General features: G+C 39.0%; 1 protein-coding gene across 5 annotated transcripts; it reads right to left on the bottom strand.

The window, feature by feature from the left end:
- Positions 1 to 1,189: 1,189 nt before the first annotated feature.
- LOC103717052 (uncharacterized) lies at positions 1,190 to 17,210 on the bottom strand. 5 transcript variants are annotated; one of them, XR_015975264.2, is made up of 4 exons: positions 16,338 to 17,094; positions 15,999 to 16,136; positions 15,584 to 15,812; positions 1,190 to 1,359 (listed from the first exon to the last, which is right to left on the bottom strand). XR_015975264.2 is itself a non-coding variant. In XM_008805286.6 (3 exons), the coding sequence occupies exons 1-3, from the start codon at positions 17,097 to 17,099 to the stop codon at positions 1,343 to 1,345; spliced, it is 843 nt and encodes a 280-aa protein (XP_008803508.4). In that variant the 5' UTR covers positions 17,100 to 17,188; the 3' UTR covers positions 1,190 to 1,342. The 5 variants fall into 5 exon arrangements, 2 of the variants coding, with proteins under 2 accessions (XP_008803508.4, XP_089784993.1); XM_008805286.6 differs by lacking the exon at positions 15,999 to 16,136 and having other exon boundaries at positions 15,584 to 15,647; positions 16,338 to 17,188; XM_089928867.1 differs by having other exon boundaries at positions 1,190 to 15,812.
- Between the last annotated feature and the right edge of the window lie 5,145 nt (positions 17,211 to 22,355).

The raw sequence follows: 22,355 nt of genomic DNA, 5'->3' as shown, positions 1-22,355 counted from the left end.
AATGTAAATTATGTACATATTGAAATTCAGCTGTTTAGCGTTTCTGAAGCTTCTAATGCTTACTGTATAGAAGTCTTTTTCTTCATTCTGGAGAAAATGCATATAGATCTTGCATTTGGCATCTCTGACATTATATAGATAAAGATAGGTATTATTTTCTTGCCATAGATATTATTTTCTTGCTATTTGTTTCTCCCAGAGACATGTATATACTAATAAGGGAGCACTACACTTTGAGTGGAACCCAAGAAAAACTGTAATATCTAAAATATAAATTTACTATTTTAAGTGTTAAATAAGCCATGCACATCCAAAATTCTTGATGTAATCCTTAACAACTAGCATGATGGACAACTAAGGACGCCTGACAAACTCTTATCATTTTTGCTAAGACAACAATGATACAAGTTCTTCTATCATCTTATTGTAAGTTCAATAAAAATTTAGTAAAAAAATTCATAATTTATTTACATTCACATATACCTTACGGTACATTAAGGGCCTGTTTGGATTAATCCCATGTGATCCAATGATGAAGCTGGGAGAGAGTGCGATATAAAAGGGCTGGGTCTTTTTTTTTCCCAGTGAGAATAGGATGACATCCATGCACACTCCCTCCTCTCCTGCTTTGTTCCATCCTTCACCATCATGCTATCTCCTGGCCGCATCCCATCGGATTGCACGGAATTAACCCAAATGGGCCCTAAGAATGTTAACTTACTGAAATAGTTCTAAATGCAATTATATAAGTAGTTGAATCAAAGAAAGCTTGATTTTTTTCTTCTTAGTTTGGCTCCAGCATGATCACCTAGGCTCCAAGCAACCGCCTGGGTTAGCAAGTGTATTGCCTGGGGTTGCCTAGGCTATGTGACAACTACAAGCTTGAGTTAGCTGGTATCTATAAGAGGGTGAAGGAGTGTCCTAGGTAAGACGTAGACTTGCCCTTTTGCAACCATGTCAAACTAATAGCACATTCATTTTAAATAAATATCAGAGCTCCTCTCTCTGGAACCGCAATGAATTTTGTGGGGTTCTCATAATTTCCTACAAGGATTTCAGACCTGCAGTACACTCATTATTGTAACAAGAGTCAACTTCCACTATCAGGCTTTTACAAGTTATACCCTAGCAAGCATGATACCTTAATGATTCTTGTACCGATTCATCTTAGAGTAATGGAGAATCTAGATGATAAAGATCATTACAAAAATGAAATAGCATTGCAGACCATCTCTCCTCCTTATTGCATGACGTTATACTATTTATAACAAAAATGCTAGTGTTAAATTTAACAGCAACGAGAATCCTAATTTACTCTCTTAACCTCTGGAGAAGATTGCCTCTACAACCTCTTTGATCCTGTTGAACAAAAAGAAAGTGAAAGCTGAGGAAATCAAAAGGTCATTCCTTCCAAGCTTAGCTGCATATGGACAAGCTTAGAAGATGGCCACATTGCAATGAAAAAATAAATTATAATGGCTAATTGAAAAAAATTAAAAATTTGGAGCCAAAGTGTTTCTTGTCCAAACTTGAAGCAGTGTCGATGTAACAAGTGTACCAAGTGTCGCTGTAATGAAAAAAATCCTAATTTGCAACAAAAAAACACCCCATTTCAGTGATGTTGCTTGTGTACCAAGTGTTGGCTAGGAATGCCTATTTAATGTTCCAACAAATAGTGCTACGCAAGACGAACACCCAAAAACTAACTAGATGGATATTAATGTACTTTGCGAGCTGAATCTATGTCCTTTGCAACAATAGGGAAACAAGTCTAATATGATGGCAATTCTGGGTCAGCAAAATACTGAATTAATGCCATTACAAGACCATATTGAAAAGATAAATTCTACTAAGTACAAATAAAATTCAGTTTCATGTAAATTTAAAATATCTACAAGCAGTCAGGAAGTTCAGATGGTAAAGTTCTTATATATGCAACAGATGATGAAGTGCAAACTGTGGAGTGATTGATTAAAACCCCTATTTGATTTTGATGAGCTCAAAGCATTTGAGTATATCTTATGTTTACTAATGAATTCAATTGAGTGTTTCAGTGAAAATCTTGTCTAAAGTGTTTCTAGACTTGGTTCATAATATTTTGGATAAGTTAAGAAGTCAGTTTGAACCAAAGTCTGAGACTCGAGTCGACTCCAGGATATTACGAGTCGACTCCAAGCGTATCAGAATCACTGGCACGGGCTCGAGTCGACTCCAGACCAGTACGAGTCGACTCCGATTGAGAACAGACAGACGAACAGAAAGCATCAACTCAAAACCTGTCAGCGAGTCGACTCCTGAAGTGCGCGAGTCGACTCCGATGCCTACCGAGTCGACTCCGGAGTAATATGAGTCGACTCCAAGAAGCTACAGGCAGAAAAGTTAGAGAGCATTTTTTCGACCCTGAGATTCGAGTCGACTCCTGTGGAACGCGAGTCGACTCCGATGGTTGGCAGGTCGACTCCAAAGAAAGTGAGAGTCGACTCTCAGTGGAACACAAGGCAAAAGTCAGAGAACCGTTTTCGGACTCTGAGATTCGAGTCGACTCCCGCAATACGCGAGTCGACTCCAAGACAGCGCGACCCAAAAAGACAGAAGATCAATTTGTTGTCTCTGAGAGCCGAGTCGACTCCCAGACAGCTCGAGTCGACTCCAAGGCAGCGGTACACCAAAAAGGCAGAAGACTAAGTTTCGGAAACTGAGAGCTGAGTCGACTCCGGAGAAGTTCGAGTCGACTCCAAGACTGGACGAGCCAAAAGACAGAAGATCGGGAGTTCGGGCTCTGAGCGCCGAGTCGACTCCCAGGATTGTCGAGTCGACTCGAGCGGACCAAATTGAAAAGTTGATCTACGGATTTCATGGGAGGAGCCGACTCCGAAAATGCCAAGTCAGCTCCAGAAGTTGGCGAGTCGACTCCGGGTCAAGACGAGTCGACTCCCAGTCGAAGAGGCTACTTTAATTCAAATCCGGAACAGTTGCCGAGTCGACTCCAGAAAAGCATGAGTCGACTCCCGCTACAGCCGAGTCGACTCCTGATCGCGCGAGTCGACTCCAACCCCAACGGACATATTGTCAGGTTGTGCAGAGTGTGCAGAACGGGCAGAAAAAGGTGTCTAACGGCTAGTTTCCGTGGGGGATGGCTTAAATAGCCACAGAGGACTGTAGCAAGGCAGAGAACTACCATTCCATTCAAAGAGATCAAGCTTTCATTCTCTGCAAGTTGGTTTTCAACGAAAAGAGGGAAGAGCGGCATTAACTCCATCCAACTTCCTCTTCCCAGCATTTAAAGAAGACTCCTCCTGCATTCAAGTCGACCAGACATTCAAGAGGAGACCCGAAGTTCAAGAAGTCCTACTCAACTCCAACTCAAACGTGTTTGAGGGCTTCTAACCTCTCTTCAGTTTATATTGTTATTTATCTGCTTTTGAGAAGCTTTGTTTTTCTGTTTGTCCTTTTTCTTTACATCTTATCTTTGCTTGGTTCAATCGGGGGATTGAATCAAGGGTGTAGAGGTTAGTTGGTGAGCCTAGGTTAAAACCAACGTGTAAGGGTTCGATTGTGATTCCGGAAAAACAATCGGGGTGGTTCTAGTCGGTGAGCCTGGGAAAACCGACCGAGTTCGTTGTGAGCTCGTAAAACAACAAGTTAGGTTGTGAGCTTGTAAAACAACCGGCTGTAATCCAAGGGGTTATAGTGAATTCCCAAGTAAGACTTGGGGAGTGGACGTAGGAGCAAGGGTTAGCTCCGAACCACTATAAAACTTTGTGTTTGTGATTGGTTGTCTCTTTCTATTTCTCTCATTTCATTCACAGCACATAGTAACGAATTAATCATCACGCTAAAGCATTAATTAGTCATCCACAAACGTTTCAAATAGCTAAATTATTTTAAAACCCAATTCACCCCCCCTCTTGGGTTGTCTATCTGGCCAACAAGTGGTATCAGAGCCTAAACTCTTCTACCCTAAGAGTCAAAGATCAAAATGACAACCCCATTTGGATCTTCCCACATCGAGGGTCAGTCCACCCAAAGACCCCCTTTCTTTAATGGATCCGACTACTCATATTGGAAGGTTAGAATGAGAATATTTATCCAAGCCCAAGATTATGAGATGTGGACCATTATAGTGAATGGACCATACATCCCATCCATCTATGTAGAGGGTGTCAATGTACCCAAACTAGAAAAGGATTGGGATGACCATGACTTTAGGAAGGCACAACTCAATGCGAAAGCAATGAATGTGCTTTATTGTTCACTAGATAGGAATGAATTCAATAGAGTCTCCACTTGCAATTCAGCAAAAGAGATTTGGGACAGACTTGAAGTGACCCATGAGGGCACAAATCAAGTCAAAGAATCCAAAATAAATATATTAGTTCATAAGTATGAACTATTTAAGATGGATTCAAATGAAACAATCACTAGCATGTTCACTAGGTTTACTGACATTGTCAATGGCCTAAAAAGCCTTGGCAAAAACTATACTAACAGTGATCTTGTCAGGAAAATTCTTCGCTGTCTACCAAGATCATGGGAAGCCAAGGTGACGGCAATCCAAGAAGCCAAGGACTTGAACAAGCTTCCACTTGAAGAGCTCCTTGGATCCCTAATGACTCACGAGCTAACCATGAAGCAACACAACGAAGAGGAGTCCTCCCATAAGAAAAAGGTAATAGCTCTTAAATCTACATCATCTAACAAGGACTTGTCTTGCAGTAGCAGCAGTGAAGAAGAGGATCATGAGGGAGATGATGATGAGGCTCTTCTAGTGCGCAAGTTCAGAAAATTCATCAACAATAAAACGTCCTTTCATCAAAGGAGAAGCCCCTCAAATTCCTACCGCAAGGATAAAGGTAAGAAAAGGGAAAGTGAGGGGATTGGGTGTTATGAGTGCAAGAAACCGGGGCACATCCGAGCTGAGTGTCCCTTACTAAAGAAGGGGAGCAAATACAAGAAGAAGAAAGCTCTCGTCACCACCCTATCGGACTCCGACTCATCATCATCATCATCGGATGATGAACAAGAAGAAAAGGCCAATTTCTGCTTCATGGCCAATGAAAATGAGGTAACGTCCGAATCGCATCTAGATTTTACATTTGATGAATTGTATGATGCATTTAATGAACTAATGATTGAATATAAGGCCATAAATCTTAAGAATAAAGAGCTAAAGATAGCTAATCAATCATACCTACATAAATATGATAAATTAGTTAAGGATAAGGACTCTATCACCAAAGAAAATTTAGAACTTAAGACAAGCAATCAACTCTTAACTCAAAAGACTAATACCTTGAGTAAAGATAATGAAAAATTAACTAAGAAAATTTCAGAACTTAAAAACAATAAACAAATCTTAAACGAGAATCTCATAAAAGATTTAAACATTCTAAAAACCGAAAAACAAACTCTAACTAAAGAACTTGAAAAGTACAAACCTTTGGTTGAAAAGTTTACATATAGTTCTGAAAAATTGAATATGATACTTAATAGTCAACGAGCAGTATTTAATAGAGCGGGTTTAGGGTATAAACCAAAAAATAAGCAAAAACTTCTTAGTAACTTCTTTGTTAAAGCTGGGGAAAGTAAAACTAAGAAAATAACCTGTTTTTGTTGTGGAACCTTAGGACATAAAGCAAATGTGTGCGATTATAGAAAAGGTAAAACTAAAAGAAAAATTAAAAGGGTATAGGTTCCAAAAGGAACCAACATGACTAACCATGAAGGACCCAAGAAAACTTGGGTACCTAAGATTATATGATCTGCTTGTGTAGGAGTGTCTTGCAGCCAAGGTCAACAAAAATTGCTGGTACTTGGATAGTGGCTGCTCAAGACACATGACGGGTGACAAGGATCAATTCTTCACCCTTGAAGCTAAGAAGGGAGGTGCTGTGACTTTTGGAGACAACAACCAAGGTCACATCATTGGTATTGGTAAAGTTCAAATTACCCCTTCTACTTTTATTGATAATGTTAGATATGTTGATGGTCTTAAGCATAATTTATTAAGCATTAGTCAATTATGTGATAGAGGCTATAATGTTATGTTTAAACCATCACTATGCATCATAACAAACCCAAACGACAATAGTTTAGTTTTTAAAGGAATAAGACGTGGGAATGTGTATGTTGTAGATCTTGAGGATCTTGCCAAACACAACCCATGCTTAGTTGTTAATGAAACTAAGGACAATGATGCTAGTTGGTTATGGCACCGTAAGTTAGGTCATGCAAGCATGGACACAATATCCAAACTAGTTAAAAGAGATTCTGTGATAGGTTTGCCAAAATTAAAGTTTGAAAAGAATAAAATTTGTGAAGCATGTCAATTTGGCAAACAATCAAGGAACTCCTTTAAATCTATAAATTGTGTCTCAACTTCTAGACCTCTAGAACTACTACACATGGACCTATTCGGACCAACTAGAACCACAAGCCTAGGTGGAAATAAATATGGTCTAGTTATTGTAGATGATTATTCTAGATACACATGGGTCATGTTCTTAGCTCATAAGGATCAAGCATTTTCTGTTTTCAAGAAATTCCATAAGGAAGTAACCAATGCTAGAGATACCTCAGTAATAGCTATTAGAAGTGACCATGGTACCGAATTTGAAAATCAGTTATTTGATGAGTTTTGTAGTAAAAAGGGGATAACTCATAATTTCTCTGCACCTAGAACACCACAACAAAATGGAGTTGTGGAGAGGAAAAATAGAACTCTAGAAGAAATGGCTAGAACTATGTTATGTGAAAGTAACCTCCCTAAGTACTTTTGGGGAGAAGCCATTAACACTTCTTGTCATATATTAAATAGAGTTTTATTGAGACCCATTATAAAGAAAACACCTTATGAACTTTGGAAAAACAGAAAACCAAAGGTAAATTACTTTCATGTTTTTGGATGTAGGTGTTTTGTTCATAATAATGGGAAAGACAATCTAGGAAAATTTGATTCTAAATCTGATGAGAGCATATTCTTAGGATACTCTACAACTAGTAAAGCCTATAGAGTCTTTAATAAAAGAACCCTAGTTATAGAAGAATCCATACATGTTGTTTTTGATGACTCGAGTGATATCTCCTCTAGTAAGAGAGTTAATTTTGATGATGATACGGAAATTCTTGAAGAAAAGATTGATGAGATGACATTACAAGATAACAATCAAAAATTAATTGAAGATGCATCATCAAGCCAAGAGACTATAGTAGATCATGGGCTAACTAAAGCTTGGAGGTATGCTCACGGGCATCCTAAGGAATTAATTCTAGATGATCCGTCTCAACCTATTAGGACTAGAGCATCCCTTAGGAACTTAAACACTCATCTAGCTTTCGTTTCACATTTTGAGCCCAAACACATAGAAGAAGCTGAAAAAGATGTAAATTGGATAAATGCAATGCAAGAAGAATTAAACCAATTTACTAGAAACAAGGTATGGAATCTAGTCGAAAGACCATCAGAATATCCAATTATAGGTACCAAATGGATTTATAAAAATAAACTTGATGAAAATGGAATTGTAATAAGGAATAAGGCTAGACTAGTAGCAAAGGGCTATAATCAAGAAGAAGGCATAGATTTTGATGAAACCTTTGCCCCTGTAGCTAGACTTGAGGCTATTAGATTATTATTAGCATATGCATGTTCTAAGGACTTCAAACTATTTCAAATGGATGTAAAAAGTGCATTTTTAAATGGGTATATTAATGAGGAGGTATATGTAGAACAACCTCCTGGTTTTGAAAATCATCAATACCCTAATCATGTATATAAATTGAACAAAGCACTCTATGGTTTGAAACAAGCACCTAGAGCATGGTATGAGAGGCTTAGCAAATTCCTATTAGAACATGAATTCTCTAGGGATAATGTAGATACAACACTGTTTCTGAAAAGGCAAAACAAAGATATGTTATTAGTACAGATTTATGTTGATGATATTATTTTCGGTGCTACTAACAATCGCCTCTGCGAAGAATTTGCTGATTTGATGCAGAGTGAATTTGAGATGAGCATGATGGGAGAGCTGAACTACTTCCTCGGGCTTCAAATCAAACAGTCCGAAGGAGGCATCTTCATCAATCAAGCCAAATATATCAAGGAGATGCTCAAGAAGTTTGATATGGAGGGAAACAAGTCAATCAGCACCCCCATGAGCTCATCATGTAAATTAGACCAAGATGAATCAGGTAAATCTGTAGATCAGAAACTATATAGAGGTATGATAGGATCTTTACTGTATCTTACTGCAAGTAGGCCCGATATCATGTTTAGTGTTTGCATGTGTGCAAGATATCAGTCTAATCCTAAGGAATCACATCTAATTGCAGTTAAGAGAATCTTTAAATACCTAATAGGAACTAAGAACATAGGTTTATGGTATTCTAAAGAATCTAGTCTGAACTTAATAGGATATACAGATTCAGACTTTGCTGGATGTAAACTTGATAGAAAAAGCACCAGCGAGTCATGTCAATTCCTAGGAGAAAACCTAATCTCATGGTTTAGCAAGAAACAAAACTCGGTTGCATTATCTACTGCTGAAGCTGAATATGTTGCAGCCGGGAGTTGTTGTGCTCAAATCTTATGGATCAAACAACAATTAGAAGATTATGGCATTAAACAAGATAAAATACCCATTAATTGTGATAATACAAGTGCCATTAATCTAACTAAAAATCCAATTCAGCATTCAAGAACTAAACATATTGAGATAAGACATCACTTCATAAGAGATCATGTACTGAATGGTGATGTGACACTACAATTTGTTTGCACTGATGATCAATTAGCTGACATTTTTACAAAACCCCTAAGTGAAGAGAGATTTAGTGTGCTTAGGAGGGGATTAGGAGTGATTGATCCATCCTAGTGGTATTTTCCACTAGTTCACTGATTTTGATGATTAGATTTTAGCTAATATAGAGTTTCTTTTCAATGATCATCAAATCAGGGCCTAATTTAGTGTTTTTCCCTCATTCGGCACAAATATAGCATGATTTTAAGGTGCGTGCCAGGGTTCGAGACGACTCGAGCATGTTTCAGAGTCGGCTCGTAAGGGGGAGTCGACTCGCGCATTCACGGGAGTCGACTCGAGAACGATGGCAGCAGAGGGGGAGTCGACTCGCATACAGTCGGGAGTCGACTCGAGGTAAACAGGCGCATAAGGAGAGTCGACTCGCGCATATTTTGGAGTCGACTCGAGGTCGAGTCGACTCGCGACTCAGTGGAGTCGACTCGCAGTCGGAATCCGACTTTTTAACCCTAACTCCATCGTTTAGAAAACACTTATTTTCACCGCCGCCACTGTTCAAAACCCTAGAGCCGACTCCTAGATCGTCTCCGGCCGCCCCTAGGTCTTTTTCCGTCGATCTTTCATAGTCCATTAGGTTTCTCATCCCATTCTAGGTCAACCATGCCTCGCAAAGCCACTGTCCCAAGCCGGAAGAGGCCCCATTCCGCGACCGGTGCCGAGCGGCGTTCCAAGGCTTGGAACGACCCCGTGAGGCCACAACCTCCGGCTCGTTCCCCGCCGAGGGCCGTTCCCTCGAGGCCGTGTGCCGGGAAGGCGGTCTCCACCGGGAGATACGTCGATTTCGACTATCTCTCCCGGGAGGGCTTCACTATAGGAGATAGACTTAGGGCCCAGGGTTTAGAGTACTTTTGTTCCCTAGACCTCCCCACATATCCTGGCCTGATTAGAGAGTTCTATGGTACTGTCCATAGGGGGGATGGGGGAATAGAGGGAACCGTAGCCGGTGTCCCACTGTTTATTTCCGAGGATTTCATAGCCCAAATCCTCCACCTTCCACAGTTAGGGGTGGCTCCCACACACCCCGAAGATAGGACTGAGGCCCTTACGGCCATTCTAGGGCATCCACCCCAGTCCCCTTTAGATGAGGTGTCCGCCAGCTCACTTTCAGTTGAGATGCGGCTCCTCTTGAGCATCATTTCTCGGTCTTTGTTCCCAAAGACCGGACGGTTCGACTTTGTGTCTGAGAGGGACCTAGCCCTCATGTACTACTTTCTCCAGGATACCCCCATAAACTTTCCCAAGATGATATATAGATACCTATGTGAGCCACTAGATAGACCTAGGCTCACCCTCCCCTATGGCATGTTGTTCACCCTTATCTTTAGGGAGGCCGAGATCCCTATTCCTGAGGGGGAACCCTCTCGCGCATTGCGATGGACAGATCGCATGCGTCCGGGGACCCTACATAGGATGGGGTTTCGGAAGGTAGAGGGGACCTGGGTTAGGAAGTCTACCACCTCCATACATACCACCAGACATTCCCCTAGTCCTGAGCCAGATTCTGACTATCCTGACTTTTCCTCCACTTCTGCTCCTACCACCTCAGTCGGACACTCCTCCTCAGCTCCACCACCCATGGAGGTCCGGATCGCTCCTGAGCAGCTCCTGGAGTTGCGGCAGGAGATTGTCCGAGACCTGCGAGATGATCTGCTTAGGGAGCTCCGAGGTTCAGTGCCTGCTCTCTCTCCTGCACCCACATCTTCTGAGTTGGTCCCTTCCTTGACAGCCGTGACAGACATGACGGCCCATGTACGGGAAGAGATCTACAATGTCCGGAGCTTGATCCAGGCCCAGTTCTCCAGTATGAGCGAGGTCACGAGCACCACTCGGACGATGCGCGATGACATCCGGAAGGACATGAGCACCACTACTCAGGGGGCCGAGCGCTTGTCGAATGTGCTCATCGACAAGCTGGACGCACTTCAGAAGTCGGTGACCGAGCTCTCCACTACACATAGCAGGGCCACTTCGTCCATTATCTCTCAGCTCGGGCATGTTACAGATGCGGTCACCCTCCTCATGGAGCAGAGCAGATTGAGAGGAGGAGCCACATCCTCGAGAGGAGGAGACACATCCTCGAGAGGAGGAGCTACATCCTCGAGAGGAGGAGTTACATCCTCGAGGAGACCTTAGCTGTTTTTGTGTTGACATGTATTGTTTTGCTTTACTTATTGTATTCTCAAATGTATTTACATACAAATCAATACAATGAGTAGCCATATTTTCTGCAATTCTGTGCCATTTGATCTATGATTGATTGTGTGTTCTGATTACCTCCTTTTTGATACGATGACAAAAAGGGGGAGAAATATTTAATAGATATGTAAATGGAATCAACATAAAAGGAATCAAAATGAAAATTAAAACATAATTTGTTCTTAGTGGATTTGGTACCTCGAGGCTCATTATCTCTCTGTTGGGGCTCCTAATGGAGTAATCTCCAGAATCTATTCAAGGGATATTCGGAGATTAGTTGAATCCAACTCAAGAACAAATTGACAGATTTTTCCTCTAAAAACCAAAAATTCATTTCAAAAACTTCAATGCATTAAAAAGAAATTCAGAGAATCAAAACAAAGTAGAATGCATATGTTGAGGGGGAGAATCTGAATTTTTAAGAAAACTAAATCATTAATTATATATAAGCCAAACAATTGATTGCATAATATGAAGGCTTATATAATTCCAAATGAAAGGGGGAGCTTTAACTCCAAAATTTATTGCTTCACACCTTTCAAGCTTGGATATATTAAATTACCAGACATTTGAATTCATTTATGGATTTTATTTCCTTGTTTATTGAGCAATTCACTTTACATATACTCAAAGTTTTGTCATCATCAAAAAGGGGGAGATTGTGGAGTGATTGATTAAAACCCCTATTTGATTTTGATGAGCTCAAAGCATTTGAGTATATCTTATGTTTACTAATGAATTCAATTGAGTGTTTCAGTGAAAATCTTGTCTAAAGTGTTTCTAGACTTGGTTCATAATATTTTGGATAAGTTAAGAAATCAGTTTGAACCAAAGTCTGAGACTCGAGTCGACTCCAGGATATTACGAGTCGACTCCAAGCGTATCAGAATCACTGGCACGAGCTCGAGTCGACTCCAGACCAGTACGAGTCGACTCCGACTGAGAACAGACAGACGAACAGAAAGCATCAACTCAAAACCTGTCAGCGAGTCGACTCCTGAAGTGCGCGAGTCGACTCCGATGCCTACCGAGTCGACTCCGGAGTAATATGAGTCGACTCCAAGAAGCTACAGGCAAAAAAGTCAGAGAGCGTTTTTTCGACCCTGAGATTCGAGTCGACTCCTGTGGAACGCGAGTCGACTCCGATGGTTGGCAGGTCGACTCCAAAGAAAGTGAGAGTCGACTCTCAGTGGAACACAAGGCAAAAGTCAGAGAACCGTTTTCGGACTCTGAGATTCGAGTCGACTCCCGCAATACGCGAGTCGACTCCAAGACAGTGCGACCCAAAAAGACAGAAGATCAATTTGTTGTCTCTGAGAGCCGAGTCGACTCCCAGACAGCTCGAGTCGACTCCAAGGCAGCGGTACACCAAAAAGGCAGAAGACTAAGTTTCGGAAACTGAGAGCCGAGTCGACTCCAGGGAAGTTCGAGTCGACTCCAAGACTGGACGAGCCAAAAGACAGAAGATCGGGAGTTCGGACTCTGAGCGCCGAGTCGACTCCAGAAAAGCATGAGTCGACTCCTGCTACAGCCGAGTCGACTCCTGATCGCGCGAGTCGACTCCAACCCCAACGGACATATTGTCAGGTTGTGCAGAGTGTGCAGAACGGGCAGAAAAAGGTGTCTAACGGCTAGTTTCCGTGGGGGATGGCTTAAATAGCCACAGAGGACTGTAGCAAGGCAGAGAACTACCATTCCATTCAAAGAGATCAAGCTTTCATTCTCTGCAAGTTGGTTTTCAACGAAAAGAGGGAAGAGCGGCATTAACTCCATCCAACTTCCTCTTCCCAGCATTTAAAGAAGACTCCTCCTGCATTCAAGTCGACCAGACATTCAAGAGGAGACCCGAAGTTCAAGAAGTCCTACTCAACTCCAACTCAAACGTGTTTGAGGGCTTCTAACCTCTCTTCAGTTTATATTGTTATTTATCTGCTTTTGAGAAGCTTTGTTTTTCTGTTTGTCCTTTTTCTTTACATCTTATCTTTGCTTGGTTCAATCGGGGGATTGAATCAAGGGTGTAGAGGTTAGTTGGTGAGCCTAGGTTAAAATCAACGTGTAAGGGTTCGATTGTGATCCCGGAAAAACAATCGGGGTGGTTCTAGTCGGTGAGCCTGGAAAAACCGACCGAGTTCGTTGTGAGCTCGTAAAACAACAAGTTAGGTTGTGAGCTTGTAAAACAACCGGCTGTAATCCAAGGGGTTATAGTGAATTCCCAAGTAAGACTTGGGGAGTGGACGTAGGAGCAAGGGTTAGCTCCGAACCACTATAAAACTTTGTGTTTGTGATTGGTTGTCTCTTTCTATTTCTCTCATTTCATTCACAGCACATAGTAACGAATTAATCATTACGCTAAAGCATTAATTAGTCATCCACAAACGTTTCAAATAGCTAAATTATTTTAAAACCCAATTCACCCCCCCTCTTGGGTTGTCTATCTGGGCAACACAAACCCTGATTGGCACAACAGCTCTCTATAGAAGTAAAGCATCCCATGCAGCATAATATAACTCATTTGCAACTCTTGTGGATGGCAAACAAGCATCCTGCACTAATTGTTCACAATTAAATTTATGCACATCAAAATAAAGTTGATTGGTAAAAAGGTCAAAGAATAAAGTCTGAATTACATTAAACATAATAACAGTACACGAGATAGGCATAGAGTAATAATATGTGGACACTAAATCAACTCGGTGTTCTTATGGTGAATATAACTAGTGGAAATCACTGTAAAGATAGACGCAAAGATCTGTTTTCTTTATATATGAATGAATGCAGGTTTAAGTTCATGCCAACAAGTTCTTTTTAAGTTTGCAATGCCACAGTGATCTTGAAGAAGGAACATATTGACACAGCAAAGAAAACAGTGCTAGAACAGAATTGTCGTGTCCACAAATTGCTCATGGATATATAAAGGTTATTAACAAAAAGGAAAAAGGAAAAAGGAAAAAGACAAACCTATGAACATATGATGGAGCAGCAGTTATCTATTAAACATTTTACCCAGCATGTTAATATAATAAATTTGAAATCTGCATAGTCACAAACCACAATTTAATCCTAATGATAGTGGATGGAGATATGGATAATTGCATTTATAGGAAAAGAAGTGTCAAATAAATGCGCGAGAAGCACTACTAGAATTTCGTGTGATCACTGCATGATCATGTAATTGTCACAGATTTAATCTGAAAGTCAGAAAATTAATTTTTTTCTGAAAAATTGTATGACAAATATGAGGGTGCATAGCCTTGGGTAACACTTAAGAAGATGACAATATAGAACTCATGCTGGATATGGTACAGCTACACTGAGAATTACAGCATAAAAGCAGCTTAGCAACGTAATTCTCAATCATGAATTATGACATGCCAATTCTTAACCAGTCAACAACAAGCAGGTAGAAGTTTTAGTGTCAGAATGTCAAACAACAGAACATGGGTTATTTGAGTATAAGAATCCCCAGCCCAAGAGCCAAGACACCATGAATCCGAAAGAATAAGGTGAAGGCCCCATTATAACATCCATGACAAACACATTCCTCATGATTTCTTGGACTATAACAGAGTTTTCTAATTTTAATCCAACATGGATGAAATGTAATTTAGGCAATTTAGTTTAATATTTATTTTTATTTTTTTTAAAATTTATTGCTTTTGCATGTTTTAAGTCTTACTGTAAGTAGGATTTGTCCAATCCCTCGGACAAGGCATCCGTCAACAGAGTGAGTTTGGTTCAAGATTATTAAGCCAGACACAAGCTCAGATTGATCATAATTTGAACTGAGCTTGAGTATGGCCTGATTCACTCGAGCTTGGGTTGATGAGACCCCTAGGCAGCTACCTCCATGCCTTCAAGCATGCATGTTTTGAAAGCAAAATACCTGTATTCTTGGTCATTCCATTCCCTTCTTTTGTCCCTTTTAACAATTTGACTACTAATAGCACTTACCTATTTTGCATCAAGACAGCCTCACACCACAAACAAATATCAATGGTCATATCCTTGGTTCTTACTTTACATGTTCTATATGTACATCAACTTTCACGAATCATTTTTCACTTGATCAGCTCACTGATTACAGATACATTTATCTGTTTGACTCTTCTTCTTTTTCTTCCTCCCAGGAGACTGATTAGGACACCATAGACATGGAAGCTTTTACTAAAAAGGAAGCTAAAAATGAACAAGTAAGCTTATGTTAAACAACATCGGAGTGCACCTCCCAAAATCAAAAAGTACATAGCTAAAGAAAAAGGTCACATCAAATGCACTGTGACCTGATAAATCACTATAAAGAGTATGCTATAAAATTTATTTGCTGTATGAAACTAACGATGACATACTTACAACCTATACAGCAAGAATATTTTAATAAACTTAGCAGTTCGAAACCCTGTAAAAGATAATGAGCTATAATCCAGGGTAAAACCTAGCAATACTTTACCATCCATATTTTCCCCAATAATAGATATAAAAATCTGAACAAAATATAACTAAATAGATCTTGAAGAGAACTTGTACAAAATATTATGACACTTGGACTACAAATGTAAAATATGTGTTACCATTCCGATTCCAAGGAGAAATGGGATTTACGCTCCAATCCTCCAAAATCCAATCCCTGCTCTCCTGCAATATTCAAATTTCATTCTGATAATTCTGATTATGGTCACGAACCAGATGCATTGGAGGATATAGCCATTCCGATTTCCATTCCAATCATTCTGATTCTGGTCGCGAACTAAATGCATCTTTAGAAGAAATGCCAATTCGTGGGATGTAAAGATCCATGCACTGTCAATGAGAGGAACAAAGGATGTGAATAAATGTCAAATATGGGTTTGCGTACAGATTAAAACCAAGATAATGCTATCAAAAGAGTAACCACAGTAGGTCAGCCGCTAGCGAAGGGTAATTAAAAGATTTGCTTTTCCCAAGTGGTATTCGAAAACTAAGAACGTATGTATTGAGGAAACTTACCTCCATTGCCTCCAATGCCCGATGGAGCTTTATTTCACCCATATCTCCAACGGTGGACCTAGACCTTACCGTAACTCTGTCATTCTCTGGTTCAAACTGGACAGAACTTTCTATACTTTTTGCAAGCACCTTTTGCAGCTTTAAAATTTAAACAGGAAAAAAAAAACTAAATTTCAACAAATTCAGGGAGACTTTAACTGAACCAACAAGAAATAAGTCGATAAAATGCAAACTCAATTTCTCCATGTCGATGCATCATTCTGACTACCAAAAAAAGGGAAAGAAAGGACTTTGAAGGTAAGTGTGAGAAATTGGAAGGAACCATGAAATCTTTTATACCTCATTGAAGCACTCCATCCACTCTTTCCTCAAGAACCCAAAGACTGCCGTTTCTTGCTCTCCGCTCCCACCCACCGTCCCGGAAACCAACAGTCCCACCTTCAAATCCTGCACGGCTTCGGACGCCCCACCAAACTCCCGAACCTGAGATCCTCCCTCGCGAACAGCAGCCTCTCCAGCAGCAGAGAAATGTTCCGCACCAGGGCGAGCGCCTCCCGCCGCTTGCTCCGGATCTCCGTGGAGATGTCCCGGATCTCGTGGTCGAGGAGGCGGTGGGAGAGGAGGCGGAGCGTCAGAGAGGGCGGCGGATGCCCTGGGAGCAGCGGGAGAAGATGTCGGCAAAATCTTGGCGGTGGAAGAGGACGTAGTCGCGGACCCTGTTCCTTGATGTGGAGGGATCGGATCTGGAGGCGGTCGATAAGGAGGCGGAGGTCGGGGGCGGAGAGTGGGGAAGACTCGTCGAGTTCCTGGGTCGAGAGGAGATCCCTCACGTCGATGGAGCGCAGGAGGACGTCCATGGTCCATCTCTTCTTCTTCGACCTTTCTTTCCTTCTTGTTTCTCTCTCGCTCGTTTCTTGAATTCTTGGTTGGAGATAGCGGAAAGAGGAGCCGAGCGTTGAAGGAGATCGCACCTCTCCGCCTTTTTACGCTGCATCGGCGGTTGGAGTTTTCGGCTTTGTGTCGCGGGATGCAAGTGTCGATGGTCCCATAACGGTTAATAAAAGAACGCCACCCTGGAGATATTGGCTTCGGCCAGTCCATCCTTCAATAATTTTTTTAAAAAAATCATAAATATTTTTCTAAAAATTTAAAATTATATAAATATTTTTTTAATATTTATATTTATTTTTTTTATAAAATACTGTTTTTTAACGCCCCTTTTTTTAATATCATTAATAAAAACCATATTTATTTAATTAAAAACAAAATAAAATTTTTAAATTATTTTTCTATCACGATCGTTTTATAAATATTTTTTTAGTTATTTTAATTTAAAATCGTTAAGTTTTTAACGGCTCTAAATAGCATGGGTACACATGCAAAAATAAGAATAAAAAAATACACTTGCAAACAATTATTTTATGAGGTATATATGCAAATATTAATTTTGGAAGAATATTTATGCAAAATTTGATATATAGAAGAGTATTTATGCAAAAAATAAAAATAATTTAAACTTTTTATCATGAATCGTATTAGAGTCGGGCCTGATATCGTGGTTATGCTTATAATTTTTAAATGGACATAGCAACAAATATTCTTTTTTTTGAAAAATAATGTGTTATTGCAATATATTGCTCGGGCTGAAGAAGGAGTCTAGCTTTCTTTCACAAAGGATATCACGTGATGGTACCTAATTAACGTCCCGAAGGAGGAAATCATTAAATTTTATAATATATGTGCATTCTTTGACTTCTTGGTGCACTGCACTGCATTAGTTAAAACTAATAATTAACAAAAAAGTAGGTGAGAAAAATAATTTGTTGACAAAATGATAATTTTTTAATAATTATACAATTTATCATACACGATGTTAATAATATACAAATAAATTATGATTTATAATAAACAGAATGTGTTTATTGGATGCTAGACATTTATCATAGATATACATCCATCAATTGTACTTGCTAAGTTGGCTGGTGCATCTTTTTTTCTCTCTCCATATTTGTTGCTTTTAAATCAATGATCACTATCATCGTCTAAATTTACTTTATTCGATAATTTAACCTTTTTTTTCTCTAGGAAAGACCTACTATTAGAATAAACATACATTTTTCAAGATTAAAAATAAATATTGATATTTTTTATTTACAAAGCTAATGAATGTACTTAAGACCATCTAAAAAAAGATATGTTATTGCTTACTATGCATCTAGTTAAAGTTATTTTTCTATACGTATTTTATGATAGCTGCAATAACTGTAAGGTGGGATAGTTTTGCAACTTAGATTATGTTTGGAGGTTTTAGATCTAAATTTCATAATTACATTTATTTAAAAAATTAATATTTTAAATTTTAAATATGATTTTTTAAGAAATGTTTGTTGTTAAAGATGGAAAGCTCGAAATGGAAAAATTCAAAGGCAGCTAAGAGAGAAAAATGTTAATTTGAAAATTTGAAAAGAATTTATTATTTCTTTTTTTTCAAAATATAAAATAAATATCTTAAACTTTCAAAGGCCATTTTGATTACTCCTCAACTTTGCTATCATCATCATCTTCAATTATTTTTTTTTTCTTTGACATCTTTCACCTTTTTAAAGTTCAAAACATTAGATAATAAGAGAGATAAAAATACTCTACCAAAAAAAAGAGATATAAAATAAATGATTTAAATAAAGAATACCGATATTTTATTTTCTTTGGTTTTGACTAATTTCTGATTATATATATATATATATGAAGAGAAAAACTAAGATCATTTTGTCACAAAATTTGGTAGATATAATATAAAATAGTATGCTTATCACTCATTTAGTAATATAATATATAGACTTTCTTTTAATGCAATTACAAGATTAACAAGCTCTTCATGCATTTTATTTTTTCCTTGTGCCACATCCACTCCTCAATTAAGCCAAATGCTTAAACTAATATGTTGTCAACTGACAAGTTGGGAGATCTTTGTTTGGCTCCATATCAAGGGAATCAACATATAGGTTGCATTATTTCCAACTATTAACTTTGATTTCTTGGCACCCATCTCTCCATTGTCAAGAGAACTTTGTGCAGAAAGCAAAAAATTTGGGAGAATGATCTTATTTCATTGAATGAAGAACAGCTTGTAAATAGCCTTACAAAATAACTGAAAAACAAAAAAATGCAGCCCACGTTTAACAAACCTAAAGACGTAGTAAATTACTAAGGAATAGGTCAAATGACAACACATGCCTTAACAATAGGGAAAGTAAAACAGAACAAATAACAAACTGAACAATAAACAATACTCTAATAACTTTAACAATCCTCCCTTAAACTGAATGCTTTAGTAATCAGTTTACACATGGATCTGAGCAAACACCCAATAAGTCACGTATCTTCAAGAATGCATCAAGCTTTAAAGGTTTAGTCATTATATCTACAAACTGTTCTTGAGTATGACAATGAACCATCTTCACAACTCCATCTTTTGTGAGCTCACGAAGAAAATGAAAATGAACATCAATATGTTTGCTGCGACCATGCATCATGGGATTCTTAGAAAGCTTAATTGCAGAACTGTTATCATAGAAAACTGTTATGGAATCATGTTGAGCATAGCTGAGACTTTCCAATATCCTTCTTAACCATATTGTTTGACAGGCACATGAAGTTGGAGCAATGAACTCGGCTTCAGTAGTGGACAAGGTGACTACAGGTTGCTTCTTTGAGGACCAAGACATTGCTCTTGAGCTCAACATAAATACATAACTTGAAGTACTTTTCCTATCATCCAAGTCCCCAGCATAATCACTATCTGTGTAGGCAATCAATTCCTCTTGTCCTCCCTTCTTGTAGAACACACCAAAATCAATGGTTCCCTTCAAATATCTTAGTAATCTCTTTGCAGCTTGCAAATGAAGTTCTGTAGGGCAGTCCATGAATCTGCTGATGAGGCTCATCACAAACATGACATCTGGTCGAGTAGCAGTCAAGTACATAAGACTTTCCACAATCTGCTTATAGAAAGTACTGTCTATCCTCACTCCACCTGCATCTTTCATAAGCTTGAAACCAGGAACCATAGGATTATAAACCGGATTACATTTGTCCATGTTAAACCTCTCCAACACTTCTTGTGCATATATTTTTTTACTGATAAAGATGCCATCTGCTCTTTGCATCACTTCAATACCAAGAAAATATCTCATTTTTTCTAGATCAGTCATATCAACCTCAAGCATCATGGACATTTTAAATTCAGCAAACATAAACTCATCATTTTCAATAAATATAAGATCATCAACATAAAGACACACAATCAAGATCTTACCTCCATTTCCAGTTTTGATGAATAAAGTATGTTCATGTTTGCATTTTTCAAAACCTTCTTTCACAAAATAGAACTCTATACGACTATACCAAGCTCAAGGGGCTTGTTTAAGTCCATACAAAGCCTTTTTCAATTTGTACACCTTCTGTTCATTCCCTTTCTGTTCATAGCCAGGAGGTTGTTCTACAAAAACTTCTTCACTTAGTTCACCATGTAAGAAGGCTGATTTTACATCTAACTGATAGATTGTCCACTCCTTTAAAGCCGCAAGAGAAATAATCAGGCTAATTATATCCAACCGAGCTACAAGTGCAAAAACCTCAGTATAATCCACCCCATGTTCTTGAGTATATCCCTTTGCTACCAATCGAGCCTTGTGTTTATCCATCTCTCCATTCACATTGAGTTTAGTCTTGTAAACCCATTTTACTCCAACCTTCTTTCCTTCAATAGGTAAGTCTGTCAATTCCCATGTATCATTCCTCTCTATAGTTTCTATCTTTGCATCCATCGCTTTTCTCCATTTTGCACTCTTCATAGCCTCTTTAAATGAGATAGGATCACAGCCTGCAAACATAGCTAGATGTGCAGTGTCTTCTTCCCCAGAGAGACCTTCTCCACTCTCATGGTCTCTCCTCCAAATGGGTGCCCTTCTGACTCTTGCTTCACTGGAACTAGGTGGATCCTCATTTGACTCATCCAAATCATCACCCTCCACATCTGCTATTGTGTTATCATGATGATCAGCTTCGTTGTTTCCTTCGGTATGTCCTCCATCATTATCATCTGTGATTGCTTCAGTGTCACTTTCTCCCCAGTCAAGATCAGCTAGAATGACTCCTTTGTGACTCTTGTCCCATTCCCCACTATTTTCTTCTTCAAATATCACATCTCTGCTTACTATTATCTTCTGTGTGACTGGATCATATAATCTATTTGCCTTCTATTCCTCGCTAAAAAATACATTTCACACTCTTATTATCAAGCTTAGTCCTCTTACTATCAGGAATATGAACATGCTCAATGCAACCAAACACCTTGAAATGATCCACTGATGGTTTAGATCCACTCCAAGCTTATTCTGGAGTCATGTTTTTTACTGCAAGAGTTGGACTTCTATTTAGAACATAGATAGTCCAATTGACTGCTTTAGGCTAGAAAGTTTTTGGAATCTTCTTCTCTGAAAGCATGCTTCGAACCATATTCATAATGGTTTGATTTTTCCTCTCCGCAACACTGTTCTGTTGAGGAGCATATGCAGCTGTCAATTGTCTACGAATGCCATTTTCTTTACAAAAATCTGTAAACTCATGTGATGTGAATTCTTCTCCACGATCAGTGCGAAGACATTGCAAATACGAACCAATTTCTTCCTCAACACGATTCTTATAATTCTTGAAAGTGACAAAAGCTTCTGACTTCTCTACCAGGAAATAAACCCAAGTTTTGCGGCTAAAATCATCAATAAAAGTAATAAGGTACCTTTTCTTGCTGTTTGAAGCGGGGTTAATTGGTCCACATATGTCAACATGGACCAATTGTAAGATTTGAGAAGCCCTCCATGTGCTCTTCTTTGGAAAAGAATCTCTTCGTTGTTTTCCTTTTAAGCGGTCTTCACATACCTTCGAAGGAGGTTTAAAAAGTGGCAGTTGTGGCAGTCCATTCACCATTTTTTTTTGTTGGAGAATGTTCAAGCCATTGAAGCTTAAATGTCCATATCTGCAATGCTAAAGTTGAGCTTGATCTTCTGTAAGAGAATTCAAACAGATCTCTTCTTCTTTTGGTTGTATCTGAAAGTGAATCCTAGGTTCTTCGGTGTTAAGCATGCTGATTTTTTTTTTTTTTAAAAACCATGGCTGAACCTGATCGGGTTGCCTACGTACCCCTTCATAAGGGGGATCAAGCCATATGTAATTCTTTTTAAGTTTTAAAATGCAGCGGAAAAATCGAATCAAACAATTTAATTCATGCATGCTTACAAGATCAAATCTAGAAATCAGCACCTTAAGAACACATAGGATTATGCCGGAATCGTTTAAACA

Source organism: Phoenix dactylifera, chromosome 2, assembly GCF_051530095.1.
Source record: "Phoenix dactylifera cultivar Ajwa chromosome 2, Ajwa_hap1_PhDact_Kaust_v1.1, whole genome shotgun sequence".
Classification (NCBI taxonomy): domain Eukaryota; kingdom Viridiplantae; phylum Streptophyta; class Magnoliopsida; order Arecales; family Arecaceae; genus Phoenix; species Phoenix dactylifera.
Note: the sequence above shows the minus strand (reverse complement) of the source record. Positions and strands in the feature narration are given on the sequence as shown.

Bases quoted from the DNA above. Each gene is read 5' to 3' on its own strand.
- LOC103717052 (XM_008805286.6), bottom strand. From the start codon at position 17,099: ATGGACTGGCCGAAGCCAATATCTCCAGGGTGGCGTTCTTTTATTAAC. The intron at 15,648-16,337 runs GTATAAAAGATT...TGAATATTGCAG, and splicing joins GGATGGAGTGCTTCAATGAG to GAGAGCAGGGATTGGATTTT.